The sequence below is a fragment of the Scleropages formosus genome, chromosome 1 (assembly GCF_900964775.1).
Source record: "Scleropages formosus chromosome 1, fSclFor1.1, whole genome shotgun sequence".
Taxonomy (NCBI): Eukaryota; Metazoa; Chordata; class Actinopteri; order Osteoglossiformes; family Osteoglossidae; genus Scleropages; species Scleropages formosus.
Genome location: NC_041806.1, coordinates 38208685 through 38227883, shown reverse-complemented (window position 1 = coordinate 38227883; position 19199 = coordinate 38208685). Strand labels below are relative to the sequence as shown.

Sequence of the window (19199 nt, the reverse complement as noted above, 5' to 3'; positions counted from 1 at the left end):
TCCGAATTATACTGTGTGATGGACACAGATGTACAAACCGTGTAAAAGATGATGTACTAATGACTTCCTATGAATGTATCATAACCAGAGATCAGTAACTTTATGAAACTGAGTACTCATAAGAATTATTTAATTAAATCTAGCTGTGACAATTTTACCCAGAATCCGGTGTTTTCGGTCCTTTACCATTTTGTGTCATCGCGAATGTTTGAAGTTATAGCTGCCGCTATTTATCCATCCATCGATATTTCACTTTTCAACAGTATGAACGGTATTTACAGGTAGATCCTGTGAAAACTCACAATTTTATAACAATCACAGCAGTATTTCAGAATCACTTTCATCATTGACAATAACACAAAGTTGTAGTGCAACTTTAATGTACTTTTAACTGAATGCAGTCCAGACGCTGTTACCGAGATAAGGGCTGTTAAGAGAACATATGCACTACTTTTTTTTTTTTTTTTTTTTAATTATTTTATTTAGCTGTTTTTCAATGTTGGGTAAAGAGGTATTATTCTAAACACATTTAAGAAAGGTCCATCGGAACATAGCATATTATGGCATGCAGCGCCATGGGTTTGGATGGGGCAAAGGAGGACACACAGGCAGAGTTCATCTCGAGGGGGTTTATTTGAGCACCGGCACACAGGGAAATGGTGCTCTCTGTCCGAGGACCCCACTTCTTCCAGGATCCGCACTTCCAGCCAACCTTCCCAGCTCGCTTAGTGCCCCCAGGCCCCACCCACTCCCAAACACAGCCACCCTATCATTTCCCCCAGAAATGCCCCCAATGGTTGCACACGTTATTTACAAGTTACCCACAATGCAACTATTTACATTAAGCAAATCTTCCCGCCTAAACACAGTAACGCGGGTCGTTACAATATTAGTAGCAGCCCTCACAATCTTTTTGGCCGTGCGTGTGATATTCCTATGGATAAACTGCCATGAACAAAGGCATCGGCTAAAAAAATAAATAATGCAGTGTGTGTTCGCAAGTGATCGACAACAGGAGACGTTCTTGCACAAGAAGACGGTATTAAATACTCTTGATAAAAGGTGAGCCTTCCAGACGAAAAGTGACGCCGCGCCCCCCCTTTGAACAGCGCGAGAAAACCAACGGCTGACGCAAAATCAGCGAAAGGTACACCTTATGTACATCTTAATGTGCAGTGCGGCGAGGGTCTGTCAATCACGGTAAAGAGGGCCACGTATGAGGCGGTCGCTAAACCGAAGGGACTCGGGACGAGAGCGCTCCGTCTCTATGAATGCGCTTTTGTGTTGAATGAATGCGTGTGACTGCGAGTATCTGCGTACGAGAGCGAGTCAATATGCGTTTGTGTCCGTATGCCTCCATCCTGCCCGTTGGTATGAACGGGGCTCTGTTCTCCTGCTCCTCTCCCCAGTATCGCTGTCCTGTCGGCACGCTTCTGCTGCATTTCTACGGGATGTTATCTCTGCTCTCTAATTCCTTAATAGCCCTACTGTTGCGCTGTCCAACAATAATTAGCGATCCCAACAAGACTTGACGGCTTAAACACTTTTCGGTGCGATTCTCTTCTTTCCTTTTGGACGGCAATGGGATGCTGGCAAAGCGGCACGAAACCCAATATAGCTGCGGTGAATTCCTGTGTCGTGATCCGGCCTGTTTTGCCCTGCCTGGAGCAGACAGAAAGACACAGTCACACCGAGGATAAATATTTCATGTCACAATCGGTTGCCTTTAGTGATAGGAGATATGGGAAGGAGCCAGCAGGGCCAGGGACATTGGGGTATAAGCTCATTACGGGATGGTCACATGCCGCATAACGCGGAGTCTGCTCTGGCAAGTAACAATGGTACGCTCGCAGCCAGGGCGCTGAGCACACAGCTACATCTGTCTGCCTTCATCCATCTCCCCTCCTGTCTGCTGTTCCCTCCAGAATCCGATGTTAATCAGCCTCTGTTGTCCCTTGTTTTTCTCCCTCCGACACGTGCGACTTCAATCAAAAGTGCGAGTGCACCGGGGCGATATTTGTACGGGACGAAGCGGACAGAGGAGCGAAAGCAAAGCGACCCACAGGTGTCCTACATCTCTGGGAACTGCTCCAGAAGCGTTAGGAAGACACATCAACTGGTCTCCTGCTCAAAGCGGTTAAGTGAACGCTTTCAGATGAAAAGCTGCTTTCCAGCAAGCGTGCTCAAACTTTTGACGGCTACTGCGTGCTGGATTCGGGAGGGGGCCGGAAAGCGTCGCATTGAAGGACGCCCCTCCGGATGAAAGGGAGATTCTGTGGGTCATTCCGCGCCGTACAATACAGCAGTAACCTCTTTGCACCGCGGAGGAAAATTGTCGACAAGGCTGGCAACCATCTCCGTGAAAGACGGCATGGGCCGGGGAGTGTTTGTCCACCGGCGATACTTAAAGAGCAGCCGTCTATTACTATTATCCCATTTACTGATCACTTTCCGCACGGCCCAAGAAGAATAATGAAAATCCCCAGAATCATATAAACATCAGTTTTGTGGACCCTCTAATTTAATTAAAAAAAAAAAAGAGTGAGCTGACTATCAGGAAACATTTGCTAATCAGCTGACATCATGTTTAAGTCACTGCAATTTTGGTTTGGCATCTCTGTTAAGTGTTGCAACAGCCTATAGTGGACATGGATCCTGCTGGACAGACTCTTGACTGCTACATGGCCCATGGATACCTACATCTTTTCGTGAGTATAGTCAGTTATGACGTGAGGGCCCATTCTTGGGAGAAGGTCCAAGAAAATCTGTATTCCTTTAACTAGTGTTTCTGACCTGGCATCAGCCTGCACTCTACCTTCGTATAATGGGGATCTATAAAATTAGAACGGGTGGTACGATGGCACAGCGAGTAGCACTGTTGTCTCACAGCACCTGGGTGGTGCGAGAGAACGTGGGTTCGATCCCTGCTCAGTCTGTGTGGAGTTGGCATGTTCTCCTGTGTCTGCGTGGGTTTCTTTGGGGTACTCTGGTTTCCTCCCACAGTCCAAAGACATGCTGTTCAGGTTTCCCCATAGTGTGTGAGTGACAGAGAGAGAGAGAGTGTGTTCCACTGATGTATGGATGAGTGACTCATTGTAAGTAGTGTATCTAACAGTGTGAGTCACTGTGGTAAATAAGGTGCGTGAGCTGATAACACTGCAGAAAGTTCATTGGAAGTTGCTTTGGAGAAAAGTGTCTGCTAAATGAATGTAATGAGACTGCATTGCAGTGGTTTAAGAAAATATTTACCCTTATTTTAAACAACACAGTAAGGTTTCACTCAACTTGAGCCATCTCTGCCTGATATGTGGTTACCCCCTGGACCACAAAGTCTCATTTTCCACAAAAGCGGTTTGCGAAAATAAGTAATCATATAGAATATTTAAACGGTAGACTGCTGACCAACAGAGAGCAGTGTTGCACAGCACAATTTTGTGATTTCTGACATTCCTTTTCCGGCCAGTTTTAATACAAAGTACATTTACAATGCTGTGTATTACAGTTACAGTAATTATGTATTAATGTATCCAGTAATTTAAAAGACATAAACAAGAAAACACTCCTCAATCCAAACAAGTATTTCCATAGAGTCTGTACACTTGTACAGGAAAAGAGGGGATGGATTATCAGTTAGGGATACGAACCCACATCCAAGAATGCAGCTATCGGTTGTGAACCCTACTGTCCTCCAGTGGAAATGAATGTGAATTAAAGTAAGGATGATGACTTAACCCATCTCTCTTATTGAAGGGAGACAAAGGAATGTTCCAGAGGCTGAGTGCCAACTAAACAGTCGCATGGTGGACCTGTTTTTGTGAGGGGTCAACCTTGCTCTTGGTGGAGAGACAAACGCACACACACACCACATACCAAATACCAGGCCTTGGCCAAACCAGATGCCCTAAGGACACATAGTGCCGAGTCCCAGCAGGACCACACACAGGCTATCAGTTCCAGGGCTCATTAAACTCTTAATTACTCTTAATTACCCTTAATTACTGTGTGCTTAGACCAGCCCAGTGAAACTTATCGTGCTTTTGAAGAGTACTAACACTAGTTTTGAAGACATCCCGGCACTGTGGGGTCTTGGTGTGCCTTACGACTTATTTTCCAGGGTTGCACGATGCTCAGTTATCTTAGGCAGAGCTAAAGACATCACCGCGTCAAGGACCTGGCACTCCGCACCGTGGAACCCAGAGCTCTGCGGTGAAGCAGGGATACATGCATATTTATATAGAGATATAAAGTTACTTGGTTGTTTTTGATTCTGATCCCTGTCAGTGTGGGCGAAGTGAGCCAATCAAGACTGCCTGTCATTTCAAATCAAAATGTGCTGCGAAGCAGTCTGCTCATTAATATTCATTAGCACAAACACGATGCAGACCTGCCCAGTAGCACTCTTCAGCAGAGAACAGAGGTAATAGGAAGCAGCTGTGTAGCAGGAACATGGAAATGTGAAGCAGACAGACCAGGCAAAGTTCTTCAGGTGTTGGCTAACTGATACACTCAAGGGCGTCTGAAGGATTCACCCCAGTACATGCTGCACAAGACACGTCTGATAACCCGGGCAACCTGCACGTATTGTATGTATCTGTATATTTCCATATATATGTTCATTTGAAGGGGCCACGGTGGAGCAGCGGGTAGTGCTGGTGCCTCACAGCACCTGGTTGTGCATTTGAACTTTGGATCAAATCTGGCTCAGCTTCTGCAGACTTCTCCCCTTATTCATGTGGGTTTTCTCCCACAATCCAAGGACGTGTGTTTGAGGTGAGCTGGTAAGTCACCATCTCACCACCTTCGGTGTAGGTGTGTGTGTGCGTGGGCGTGTCTGGAAAAGAAATATACGAGCAGATGATCTTCCTTGTGTTGCCATAACACCAGATGTTTCCATGTGCTGCGCAAATAATGTCACTCATAGGTGCGCCTGACACAAGAAGGTCACGCCTCAGAACTGAACGTGAGGCCAAAGTGTCATCAGCATTCCATCCAAGGTGTCGCTTCCTCACCTGCGGAGGCAGTGACCCCTGCCAGGGCGGTACTGGAGTCGAGCCAGACTCGTGGCCCCTGACCGAACGGGTCTTCACATGCTCACCTCTTGTTTGAAACATCTCCAGCGGCTGACGGTTGGGCTGCAGAGGGAACATGACCTACTGATAAAGGTGAGGATAAAGACCGAACAGGCTACCTCAATCCATCCTTAAACGCCACCCGTGCATTCAGTGGTGTTCCAATGTCCATGTCCATCGGGCGAGACGTGCTGGTGTACTTGAGAATGACTTTAACACGTCATGGTAGGATTCATCCTTACCAAGTAAGAACGTCCCAAGAAGTGATAACCCAGTACAGGAATGTACTGCGATTTCCACTGTTGAGACAACTGACACCCATGGTGACACAAAAGTTAGACCAGTCTTTGAACCCTCGATAATTACAGACTGCTTCATATACGAGATTTTACTATATTATCATTATTTATTCACTTAGCTGGCACCTTTCTCCAGAGCGGTTTAGAAAGCTATGCAGCGTACACTAAGCCACCTCCAATGATGTACTCAGTTACACTGCTCGGTGTACTATGAAATCACCGTATTCCCTGAGCAGCAATTTATAGTGTAGAAAGTGAGTCATTTGTTTCACTGACAGAATCTTGTATTTCAATTAATATTTAATCACACATGTTTAAACTGACCAGAATACAATATTAAAACTATTTAAGGTCTTTTACAGGCTGAAATACGTTCTCCTCTGAAGGCCTCTAGGACACGTAGTCGCACCAATAGTTAATGTGCAAATAAGTCGCCCTATTTGGCCATCGCTGAGGTCGAGATGTCGTTTTTGAGCTGGACTGAATCACGGAACGACTCGGTTGTTTAGAATCGGACAGAAAGGGTGGTTCCGAGGTGACTGTGGAGGACAGGCTTCTCGCCGATGAAGAATCGATGAATGAAGACGGGACGGCCTTAGCGTTGACAACCGGAGCTCGATCTACAGGAGAGGTGACCAAAAGCAACCGATCATCCACCACAACGCACATGTTTTCTTAATACGCGTAACATGTCGTGCTCCGGCATGCCTGCTTTTTATTACACACATACCCCGTCTGCCTTGAAACGGCGAGTTTCCGTCTGGCAAACGGCACGAGCTGAAGGAACAGATGTAAACGTGCATCAGCAGCCTGACCGACAGCTCGGCGAGGAGCAGAAGGCGAGCGCAGAGCGTCGCATAGCTGGGCGAAGGTGCGGTTAGACGCGCTGCCGTCGACTCCCAGCCCGCACCTCTTCTACTGTTACGCGTCTGATTAGCCCCAAAACCGCTGACACGCAGGTTGTGTAATTAAATGTGTGTATGAGGGGCTGTGGTCTGTGACACTGCAATATTAACCGTCAACTGATACCTCGTGGCGCAATGTGTAGGTGCGCAGGCATAAACAACGCACACATGCACACGCACGCACACGTGAGCGGCTGTCACTCGTACGTCACTTCCAAGCAAAGGTGGTCTCCGAGAAGGCCGGACGGGTCCGAACTGCGCCGAATGGCTCTCGCCCCGAGCGCCGGCCTCCAGCGGCCCCGCCTGGACTACGCTGCTCCTGACGATCATCGTCCGGATCGGCGAGAGACAGACATACGCTGCGGCCACCCTTGAATTTCTCGCATCAACTGTTGCCATCTGTTTGCCGAACTTCTGAGATCCAGTGTTAATTGTTCCACGCTAATCTCGTGTTCGCAGCCTGTCGCTGGAAATGCGGAGAGGGTCGGATAAGCAGTTCGTACCGGTCCAAGTCACGGACGGGACCTGCGTCAGATTAGGGATTCTTGGAACCGTCCCTGGTGACAGCTTTGTTGTGAGCCAGCGAGGCTCTTGTGGCGCATAGTTGTTCCTGCTCAGGCCTGTCAGAACTCTGTCAAAAGTTTCATCTCCCGCATATTTCGCTGTTCCCTGTGATCTACGCCGGGCCTCCCCTCAGCGGGGCGCTTTGGGCACTCGCAGCCTGTTGCAGTGGTGTAGGCTTTCTGTGGTTCGCTGTGGTCGCAGGGATGGTTGGGATACCAGCTCAGGACACACAGTGCTCACATTGTGTTGCCGAGCTGCCGGGGCCTCTGGTTTACATGCTTCCTCTTGTTAAGGGGAGCATGTGGAGACAGGGTGTGACCCTGAGCGTATGTCACGTTCTCCTCATCTCACCTGCGCTCCACATGCTCTGGGCACAGATGAACTGGCTGAGCACCTTGACCTCAACCACGACAGAAAGACTGTGAGAAATTCTCAAAAACCAGATCAGGAGTACCTCCGGAACCAATTAGAACAACCACAAATGCTTTTAAAAATGAGGAGTAAGCTTACAGAATGCCAGCCCCCTTGATGAAAAAATAAATAATGCTTTGTTATTTGAAAGTTTAGAAATCGATGACCCACTGTATGTGGAAATATTGCTGAACGCCTTTGATTACCTCGCACTGTTACACTGAAGTGAGAAAAGCTTTTCATACAAAAATTTCAAACGAATAAGACTTTCCTGAAATCTGATGATGATGATGATAATAATGTAATGACCTGCATTACTGTGTTTAGGCAGGAAGATGTGTTTGGTGTAAATAGTTGCATTATGGGAAAAATGTAGAGTGTAGGTGTACAACCATTGGGGGCACTTCTGGGGGAAATGATGGGGTGACCATGTTCGCGAGTGTGTTGGGAGAGAGTCTCTGCACCATAATGATATGCTCCCTCTCAACAACACAATGTGCTGTTTATGTATGGCATGTACACTATTTTAAGAGAAATATTCTAACTTTTTAGACAGAGAGCTATATGAAAGTGAATTAAACTGAACATTCCCCGTTACATGCCACCAGACCAATTTTTGGTCAATTAAGACTAACCACAGAATCTGAAAGATTGTTGATATTACCGTTAGCATCAATGTACCGCTAACCATCTTGTTTTCCGGAGCAACTGCCATGCATGACCTTAAACAACATTAGTTCATTAAACATCAGCATTAAAATGTGATGAGACATCGGTCAATTTCTTTCCATTAACCTGAATAATTAATCCCAGTTGCGCTCTTCTAAATATTGTTGGTTTCTAAGCTTCTGGATAAAATGCTTTGTGTTAAAATGTATTTAAGATGATGTTAGTCAGGTCCATTTTAAGTGTCTTGCAGTAGTCCGTAATGATAGACGTTACTGCAGCTTCACTTGTGTTAATCAGCGTGTCTTAGTTCTCATAATTAGTGTACTGGTCATGTTGTACATCAATCAGCCATTTCATTCGGTATAACAATTTTTTTTTTTTTTTTTTTTAAACAAACCATTGTTACAAAGCGCTGTATAGGTGTGGGAATTGAAAAATAGAAAATCTAATTTGCTAAGGTGGGAACAAATGAAAATTATTCCCTGACCACTCATAAAAAGGCAGTCAGGCTCCAGGAGAATCTTAGAAGACAAAAATTAAAATAATTACACAATAAAGTAAAATGTAGCATTGCAGAGAATGGATGCAGGGTGATGCTCATGCTGGGAAAAGAATTCATTCTGTGTAACTGGACAGTAAGTGTGATGCTGTTACTGTATTTTTCATTAGATTTGATATGCAGATTAGAGTAGAGTAAATGCTGTGTGTTTATAGTTTTGACACTTATGGTCTAGTCTTGTGAAAGAAGATTTGCCTTAAGCTGCCTGCTCCTCATCCTTTTTCCCCACTGGAATTTCTCTTTGTTTCTTACATGTCCTTTTTTGTCAACTGCAGAACCAATTCCTTTGGCTCCCACTTGACATATTGCTAGCATTGCCATACTTGCATTACCTTGTTGGTTTTATCCTGTTTAAATGAAATATGAATTCTTCATATTGTTAAACTGCGTCTTTAAAGTTGAAGCAGCTAGCGCCAGTGACAAATAAAAAATCCCAAGCATCTCAGCAGCTAGTCACCGGCAACACGAGACTGATGTTATTTCCTTCTAACCCTGCTGCTTAGTATCCGTTCTGTCATAGTAATATAACCTAACATCAACGCAATCCTTTCAATAAACATTTCTCTTAATGCCAGAGTACTTCAAGTAATTATAGCCTAATTAAATAAATGTTCAAATAAATGCTTAAATAACTGTTATTGGTTTAGACCGGAGTGAGTTGCACTCATTTGTTTTAACATTAACCGAATTTTAAGAAGCTATCAGTGAATTAAATGCAAAGCAGTTTTAGAGAAAAAAAAAAGTGGCAACTATAAACCTTAATTGAAATTGCTAATAACCCACCAAGGGAGGCCGCGGCACTTAGCTCTTATTGAATCTTATATCAGGCACTTAAAATCAAAAGTGTTTTGCTAAGGAGGAAGGTCGACTCACACATATCAGTTATATCAGGTATCTGGGAATCTGGCAGCGGCAATAACACCTGACAGCCAGTAACACTGCTCTTTAATAACCAGTTGACTTGCAGATAAAGTACTGCACTTCATAGCCCCCAGCTCCCCGGTCAGTTGACACACTGACCTCATGTTCCGCCTCCAAAATCTGGGCTTGCAGCGAAGTTCCATTTCTGACTGTTGTTATATTTTTCCTTTTTAAATATGTACTTAGTTCTGTTTTTTTTTCATACCAGCAATGGTATTCTTGTGTCCACAATACAATGCATTGTGGGGGGTCTCACGCTGTAAAGTGTTGTTCAGCTAGAACAGTAATTTGAAATATAACTCGTCAACAATGGTGTAGCGATTTGCCAGGTATTGGGGATGCCAGCAATAACAGCAATAGTACTTGTGACCCCTTGAATTGTACTGACGAACAAGTCATTGGTTAATTTTGCACGATGGTGCAAAACCGCACAGCACGCTGGAGCAGAGGATCTAACCAAATTATTTCATTGAAAAAAACACAGCGTACTGCTCTCTTCTGAAACCACATTGCATTAATTAATGCGTACATGCGTGCACTCCACAGCATCCTGTCCCACGCTAAACACACACACACACACACACACACACACACACACACACAGATAACAATTCTGTTGAGTAGCAACATCCCTGTGGGTTAAATCTTGTTTCTGAAAATAAATTATGCTCAATTAAATAAAACAACGCAATTTAAAAACTGGCAACGTGTTATTTCAACCAATTCAGCTAAAGGTATAATCAACAACAACTCATTAACAGCTGGAGAGGCCTGGACTTTGATGTTGTTTGTTGTTCGCTGTTTAATTAGTCTGCTGGTTCCTTAGTGAGACTTGCAAACAATGATATAAAATGCAGAATTACATCTGTGCTGTTCACACATTTCATTGAGATGGACTCAGTTCCTGGAAGCGAGTACTGCAGACTACTGTAAAAAAGACTAATATAGTTACCCAGCTGTATAAAAGGGTCAAAACCTGTAGGTACCTTAACATTGTATGTCGCTTTGGAGAAAAGCATCAGCTAAATGAATAAATGTAAATGCAAAACAGTACTGAGACAGACATGATCTGTTACGTGTATCAAAATAGAGTAACTCATTCACGAGTATTCATAATACGCGCAAGTAAATGCATGAATGTAAAAATCACATTCTCCGCTGCCCTACTGCTTGCAAAGACAGTCAGTGTCTGTTAATGTTGCTCACATACACTGAGCAGGAAAAAGAAAAAAATCTCACCTATAATCACTGAAAGGCCATCACTGAACGTATCGTCACCTATGTCTTAGGTGTTTCTGATGCTCCAGATGTCTCAGAACTTCAGAAACTTCATTCGAAGGGCCTGAAATTGCTTTGAAACTTTACCAGGAACCATTTTAAAGTTTTGTCTTGTTTTTTTTTTTTTTAAAAAAAAAAAAAAGTGCATAAATTCAATGATAATGGTGATTGTGGTAACCTTGTAGGATACGGTAAATTTAATCATCTTTTCTTCAAAACGCTTTTTTCAAGAAACAGAAACATTTAATGATTTATTAGGTGTACTGCACAATCTTTTTTTTTTTTTTTCCTGCAAATTACTTCTGCAGTTTATACATGATGGATAGACAATCCAAATGTGAAGAGACCCATGTGTATTTTGGGTGAAAATTAGGTAAGTATACACTCATCTGTTTCACATGTTTATCATTTCAGTGTCAGTCAATAACCATTACAGTGTTGGCAATAAGGTGACAAATCATTTTTATTTCTTACCTCTGCTTGCTTTATTCCATTGCTTCTGCAGTTTCTGGAGCGTGCTGGGAAAAAAGAGGCCATTAAGCCCAGTAAGATCCTGTCACCTGAAAGAGCGATCGAAGGAGCTCGATTCTTCTGATCCAACCACGGATGACACTTCAAACAGCAGACATGAACCTCTCACATGCAACTCGGCCTTTTTTCATAGTGAACCACTGAAGTCTGGACAGGTGTTACACCAAGACACATCTCCTCCTCTCATGAAAAAAAAAAAATGCTATAGAAATATCTTAAACTTTTCATTCAGTGTTTCACCTTTGCAATGACACGCGTGTGTGAATTATTGTCAGCTACCATGTGAAATGTTACACTTTAAACTTTAAGAATGACCAGGGAGCAGTTAGACTAAGAGGAATGCATTCATCTATTGTTTTTAACCATTTGTCCTAAGTGAGGGTTGCGGTGGTCCGGAGCCTTTCCCACAATCATAGGGCGCGAGGCAAAGTGAACCCTGGACGGGACGCCACGCCATAGCACAGCAAACGGACCCATTAGAGAATTCAAGAAAGAAGAAAAAAAAATAGACAAGTTAAGGTAACGTTTTGGGCGGCCGCTAGGTGGCGCTAGAGTAGTGCAGCGCTCTCGTTTCAAAGGCTGGTGCGCCCAGTGTCACACTGAAGGGGAACCGGGACCCTCCGAAATAAAACAACTAGCCATTATTCTTCCAAAATATCGTCTGCGTCCGCGTGTAAACAAATGATGCGCAGGAACCTTTTTTTTTTTTTTTTTCCTCACTATTTTTCCTGTTTGATGAGACAGCGTTTGTCTCGCGGGAGGTGCGCGGTTGCGCGGATGACAGGCGTGCGCCGGCCGCGCGCTGCGCGCGCTCATCAACTCTTCCGGTTGCTCGCTATTAACGCGTCGCGTGAACGCGCGTAGCCGTGACCACCGTGGTGTTTCAGGGACTATTTACGGGGGAGGGGGGGGAACGCGCGTTTGAAATCGTCTTTGTCACCATGAATTACAACTTCAGAACAGGAAAAGCTACAAATAAAATAAAACGAAGCTAAATTGAACCCCAACACTTTATGATTATCGTATTTGATATTTATTCACTATTTCACGTTTTCTGTTTCTGCTGCAGCTTCAGTACTTTCCACTGTCAAACGTAATTTTGTTAGGGTTAAAAAGTAGACAAATAATAAATTGTAAGTTTACATAATTGCGCACAATATTTAAGCTACACTTAATTATTATGTTGGTTCTGGTGATGTAGATGCCTGTTTAGTCTACTGATTTCGCAATTTTTTTTTTGTAATTGTTTGCAAAGGTAGCGCATCTGATTCCTTAGACAAGATCGGTCATTTCAGTTAGTTAACTGCGTGTTAATCTGTAGTGTAAACAGTATTGCTTTTGTAAATGACGCAAACTGTTTGTGCAATATACAGTTGATAAAGTAAATGTTCTCCAGGGCGGCCTACAACACATACTGACAGTGAAGAAACTTGTCCCGCGCACATCAGTCACAGAGAGACACAAATGAGATTAATTATAAAGACGGAATACTTATTAATATGGCTGAATATTTAGTTAAAGCTGCATCTCTCATGATAGAAAGTACGTGGAAAGCTCGTGTACTGGGATTTGTAAAATGAATTTATTATTTTTCTCAAAAACAACTTCCCTTATAATATTCGGCCTCTGTCGATATTGAATATAATGGTCTCTTTTGAATGGTCTCTTTTTTAAATGTAATCAGTCTCATAAGAAATAATAAGGCAATCGATACCATCTAGAGAGAACATGCCATATTTTGGTAATGGTACAGAAAGGGGCACAGTTCAGAAGTAAATCTGTATTCTGTCGGACAGTGATGAGGAACTCCCGTCCTGTCAAACCAAAATAAATGTCGTTTATTTCGGTACAAAAAAGGCGCCCTATAGCCACGGGCTATGCGATGATATTTCTCCTAAAACTAAAAGATGGTGCAATACTCTCCATAGGCTAAAGTAAGTGTAAACAAGAATTCAGACTCTTAGAGCTTTTTACCGTGGTCTGACTCTGTACGCATTTTACAGTTCGCTCAACGTCGCACTGCTGTTTTACGTGTCAGTTTTGTATTTCGTTCTCGGTTCCAAACACGAAGCAAAGTGGCCTTAAGTATAATATATACTAGAGTGCAGTCGTGCTTTTATGTGTTTCCAAGAGTTCACTTTCATTCAGGTTATTCAAATGTATTGAAATGCAAGGTGCCGCCTGAATGCGCTATGAATTATTACTGCGTGCATTAGGATAGATTTTATTCTCACCCGAGTCTATGCGTTTCTCCTTGTCTGCCTACATTTGTTAACATGCATTAAACTGCTGCTCCTTCATCCTACAGTGGCTCTGAGTGTCAGCTTCACTGGAAAAAAAAAAATAAAAGTAAATATCACAAAACCCCCCGACAGGCAGCTGTAGTCCTTTATAATATTCACTTAAATTGCCCTTTACTTAGGTCTACAAACGTCGTGTAAAGAGAATTTGCCAACAAAAACCGGGCATCACTCTTGCGGATCTGCCTATTGGTAAAATGAATTTAGTGCTATTAAAAGTTACCCGAGTTCACGCCTGCACTGTCTCACCCCGAACAGGCCACATTTTCTGGTTCACTCTTTCATCCAGCACCAAATGCACTGTACGCAGGCCTACGGTACAGTAAAGGAGTGTCGTTTCCCTCACAGCTCATATAGTTCAAGGCTCCTTTCTCACTCGCTGTGTGCTCACTGTGGAAATATTGACTCGTTTTGTGCAGTGGCCGTGGACGGCACCCGTTTGTGAGCAGCGTGCTTCTGCGCGCAAGCCCTAGAGGGGAAACGCAGTGAAACGCTGAGATTTGCCCTCCAGAGGCTTTTTTGCGCTGCTGCGGTTCCCTTCGGACAGACCTCTGTAGGTCTCTCACTGAAACACGAAGCGCGCTCCCAGGGTGGATCTTACATTCACATTTATTCATTTATTCATGTATTCATTTATTCATTTACATTTGTTCAGAAATCTATTCTCGGAGAAGCTTCGCTTTATTGCTCTGGCGGCTCCTGTCCTTGAAAGGCAGCGGAACGGGTCACTCGAAGGGCCCGTCGATCCACGGCTCCGTTCCCGAGTGGAAGCTGCAGTCTAAACCCGATCTTCATCGGAACCAGCGAAACGTTAAAACTGCCTTTTCCTATTGTCTATTCAGATCAGTCGCACCGTGTTTTACCTACGGGGGTGAACCAGTTTCAAAGGAACAGTGAGAGCGACATTATCTAGGAAAATATGAATTCAAATTCATTCCAAACCCAGTCGCACGGTCATTAAATTCCATCCAGAAAAATCAAAACTGTATTATTAAAAATAATTTGAAGGCAAAGCTTGTTATTACATTATTCCTATTTACATTATTACAAATACTTTAGCAAACCACAGCATTAATATTGTCACATTCATTCAGTCATTTGATGAAATTCTTGGTCATATTGCACAGGGTTCATCTCAAATGGTCCACAACCAAGAACACCTCACCAGAACCTTCAACTAAAGCCCGGGAGGGAAAAAAAAAATCATTTAATCGGTGTGGTTAAATAAAAGGAAAGCCTTTTAATGAGAAGAGATTCTTTTTAAAAATTGTGCAACTCTCCTTTTGTGTATGTAATAATATTTTAACAGAAACCCACCACGATCTCTGCGACTGTGGATCATCCATCCGTGTCTAAAGTCTAAATACAAGACATTTACCAGACAGAGAAGCATTATAAAGAAAATGAAATAATAATAATTAATAATAATAATACATCACAGTTTTTTAATGGTAATTAAATTATGGATGAATAAATTCACTAAAACCAACGAGGAACTCTTGCCACAGTGAAAAGTGGGTTTATATTTATGTCCTGGCATATGTCCTGGCATTTACACAACCCGTAACAGAACTAAAAAAAATTGATCTGCGTACATGTAAAAAGACTGCCATAAAAATCCAAGACTGGGAAAACAGCATATATGATTTACCACTTTCCTTAACCCTCTACATTCCTACCGTTGACAGTACATTCCCGCAAAAAAAAGAAAAAAAAATCCCCTGGTTTGTCAAAGCTAATTTAAATAAAATACATTATTATTAAAAAAAACAACAAAAACGTGTGTTACACAGCATGAAAATATTCATGATATTTTGGTTTTGTAAAAGACAGTCAATAATAATAATAATAATAATATTAATAATAATAATAGTACGCCAGGTTTCCATACAAGTTAAAATTGTGTTTAACTGATTTGAACCCAAATAAATGTATTTGAGAGTCACTTTCCTTTATTAAAGGAATTGTATTAAATGTACACATTATTCAAATAACAGAACAGGCTACAACGCCCTTCTATGTGAGTCTATAGTCATTGTTGTGTTGGGACATTCTCTGCAATCTTTCTGCGGTTTCCCTCCATAAACTTTCCCTCGGAATCTTTTTTTTTTTTTTTCATTTCTGACTTTGCTTTACAGTCAGAAATTAAATATCAATGTCGTCAACAGGCCATTAATTTCGACCCCGTTTTGTGTGTCTAGGTGAAACAAAGAAAAAAAAAAAAAAACAATGTGCTAAATCACAACAGCAGCGGCAAAATGTATTGAGATACACGTAGCAAGCATAATATAGGCTCAAAGTAAATAAAAATATAATGAATTTAAACGTAATACAAAAAAAATGATGCCAAACGTTTTTGGATAAAAAATAGTCATGACTAAAATACGTCTTAAGTATTGTAAAAACATGTTAAAAGGAAAAAGTGCCCCAGTGGGAAGAAAACGAAGCCACCAAATTTGTTTGGGAATATTCAATATACAATATTTACAGGACTGCTTCCAATTATGGGCCACGCTGCGCCAGGGAGATTTTGGGTTTCTCTGAGGGAACCGGCTGCCAGGATCCCGTCGCCACGAGCCACGAGACACGAGCCGCGAGGCGCGCCGCGACCCGCCGCGGGAAGTGCTGGCGCGTGCCACGGAGCTCGTTGTGGGTACGCTTAGTTTGTGTGGCCGCACGGTGCAGGGGGGTGTTCGAAAAATAGGCAGGGTACCTTTGACATACCTGAACAGTTTCAAAAATACTGAGATGACTCTACAGATAAAGCTTTGAGGTTAGATGAATAATAATAATAATAATAATAATAATAATAATAAAAAAGCGGGAAGAGATGACTGGCAGGTGCAGTCAGTCCAAACCCTGGATGCTCAACCTCAGTCGCACATTTCTGAGAAGCGTTAAGATGGCGTTTACGCGCGGGACGCTGCCGTCCTTTACGCCGCGCACACCTCCCATTCCCGCACTCGCAGGCCTACCGCGGGCTACCACGAGCATCTTCGAGAATGCAGCAGAAATGAAATGAGGCAAAACCCCGACAGGCAGGCCGGAGCACAGGGCTGGTGAGCCAGTGGCCAAAAAAAAGAAAAAAAAAAAAAAAAAAAAGAAAGCGCCGAAACCCGCATTGTGTCACAGTGATGCGCAGGTCACGTCTTCTCTGAGGTGTTCCCGCAAAGTGCTCCTCTTCGGGCTCCGGTGTTATTCGTGTTCTCCTCCCGCTAAAAACCCGTGCACCCCCCACTCCCACCCGCACCCCCCCCCCCTCCTTTTTCTTGGACACACACGATCACAACATCTGATGTGGCACCGGGAAGTCCGCCGCTTGGCGCAGCAGAGACGAAACGAGACAATCAGCGCCGAGTGGTGCGTCTTGTGTTTCTCTGCGGGTCTTTCTCTCTGTGTCTGCGTGTGTGTGTGTGTGTGTGTGTGTGTGTGTGTATGTGTGTGTGTGGGTGTTTGTTCACGGCACCGGGGTCTGGACCCCACCATGTGGCGGTGTGTCCCCAAACACATCCTCGCTTCCAGGGAGCGCTCCTCCGGGCGGCGTCATGCGTTTCTCCTTCTGCCGCCTGTTACAAAACCAAACCCTGACAACCTCCTTCTCCAGCTGAAGACTGTCCGCCAGCGAAGTAATCTCCGACGCCCCCGGCTTGGGGCACTTGAGGAAATGGCTCTCCAGAGCCCCTTTCACGCTTACCTCTATGGAGGTCCGCTTTTTCCTCTTCCTGCCCTGCGCTGCGATCTTGTCCAGGCTCGTGGGGCTCCCGGAGGTGGAGTCCGCCTCCTCCAACCACTTGTTCAACAAAGGCTTGAGTTTGCACATGTTTTTAAAGCTGAGCTGCAGAGCCTCGAACCTGCAGATGGTGGTCTGAGAGAACACATTCCCATAGAGGGTCCCCAAGGCCAGCCCCACGTCCGCCTGCGTGAAGCCCAGCTTGATGCGCCTCTGCTTGAACTGCTTGGCGAACTGCTCCAGGTCGTCCGAGGTCGGCGTGTCCTCGTCCGAGTGGTCGTGGTGGCTCTGCTGCTGCTGCTGCTGGTGCTGCTGCGAGGGCTGGTGGCCGTGGTCGCTCAGGTGCGGGCTGTGGTGGTCTTCGTGGGCGTCCCGGAGGGCGTGATGGTGCATCCCCTGTCCGCTGGCCGGGATCAGGCCGTTCACGCTAAATCCGGGCTGAGAGTAGACGAGGGTCTGCGCGTTCGTGGTGGCCATGCTGGGCGTGTGAGCCGTCGTGCTCGTTCTCCATGCCCTTGCGTCATGATGGTTCCCATGCGGCTGGTGCACGGGATGAGACAGGCGCGACTGATGCTGCAGTCCGCTCGAGCCGTGCAGCTCGTCTCTGGCGCTCTGCACCGCGGGCTTTACGTCCTGCTCGCTCAGTGGGCTGGAGGACCACGGCGCCGCGTCCCCGTGTGACAGCGCGCTTATCCACTGGTGCGCGTGGCTGAGCGGGTGACCGTTGCCGTGCACCGCGTAGTCGCTCTGCAACAGGCTCTGCGCGTCCCTGTACGCGGTCGCCTGCTGCATGCTCCCGGGCTCCGAGTGCGCGATGGACGAGCTGGATGTGAGGATATTGTAATGATTGGACGCTGTGGTCGCCATGACTCCCGGAGCCGGACTGATTGCTCTTATTAAATGAGGCGCGCATTTGACAGTTACTTTTTATTTATTTATTTATTTATTTTATTTTTTTTTTTTTTTAATTTTTTTTCTTTTTTTTTTTTGCCACAGGCGTTTCCCAGGCTCGCAGCCAAGAGGACGCGGCGCCGCGCACCTGAGTTCCGCCTCGCTCCGCTTCTTATTGGCTAGAAACGGTTAATATATGCAGTCACCCATAGCACGGAAGCCCCTGATTGGACACCTCAGCGTTCTCCGAGAGTACAGAGACTTGCGCTTCATCCCCTTCAACAGGAGAGGCCAGAAGGGGTCCGAGAAGCGTGCTGAGGATGTCCTTCCTCTGGGAACTGAATACCCCCAGACGCGGTCGCTGTGAACTGAAACGCCTCCGTTCCGAAGTAATGGAAAAGTTTATATGCCGACGAACGAGAGCAGTGCAGGGCGGGAAAAAAAGAGTTAATGACGAATTTCTATGTGCAGTATAAGGATATAATACCAGGCTGAAAGCATTTTGGATGCACGAGTATACCATGACAGAGCGCGATTATTATTTTCCAGTTTTTATGAATTTCGAAACACGGAATCTAATCGTTGACGAGCAGGTACCGTGGCTTGTAAAGGGTTAATAGTTTATACGTCAAGTGTGTGAGCTGATTTCCCCAGATAAGTATGGAATCTGATGCATAAATTGGACGTGCCGCACAAAAGAATGAAACACATGATCAGCCGTTAACCCGGTGAAACAAGTGGACCACAGCGACAGGTTCCTCAGAACTTCAGAAGGAAAATACCAGACTCCTTTATTGCAGTTTCCACACTCAAATGCAGTATTTTGATCTAAACTTGCATTTCTACATGTGACCTCCAAAGATTTTACTAATTTATACCTTATAGAATTCATAGATTATTATACATTTATAGATTTTACTAATTTATAGGATATTGAATTTTAATGTCTGTAGTTTTTTTAGTGTTTTCATCTGCGCAGAGTTCAGAAGTACCTTTCAATGGTGATTCCTTCCATTTATTGAACCAGGACTCCCTATTATTTCATGTATGTAATGCATTGTTAGCTGGACAC

The 19199-nt window shown here is 44.4% G+C and overlaps 1 protein-coding gene across 1 annotated transcript; it reads right to left on the bottom strand.

Moving 5' to 3' along the window:
* Positions 1–16811: 16811 nt before the first annotated feature.
* Positions 16812–18171, bottom strand: pou3f2a (POU class 3 homeobox 2a). The gene has a single exon (XM_018743634.2). The coding sequence runs from the start codon at positions 18101–18103 to the stop codon at positions 16964–16966; it is 1140 nt and encodes a 379-aa protein (XP_018599150.1). The 5' UTR covers positions 18104–18171; the 3' UTR covers positions 16812–16963.
* Positions 18172–19199: the final 1028 nt, after the last annotated feature.

What these genes read in the sequence shown, in the direction of transcription:
- pou3f2a (XM_018743634.2), bottom strand. Translation starts at nt 18,103, where the DNA reads ATGGCGACCACAGCGTCCAATCATTACAATATCCTCACATCCAGCTCG.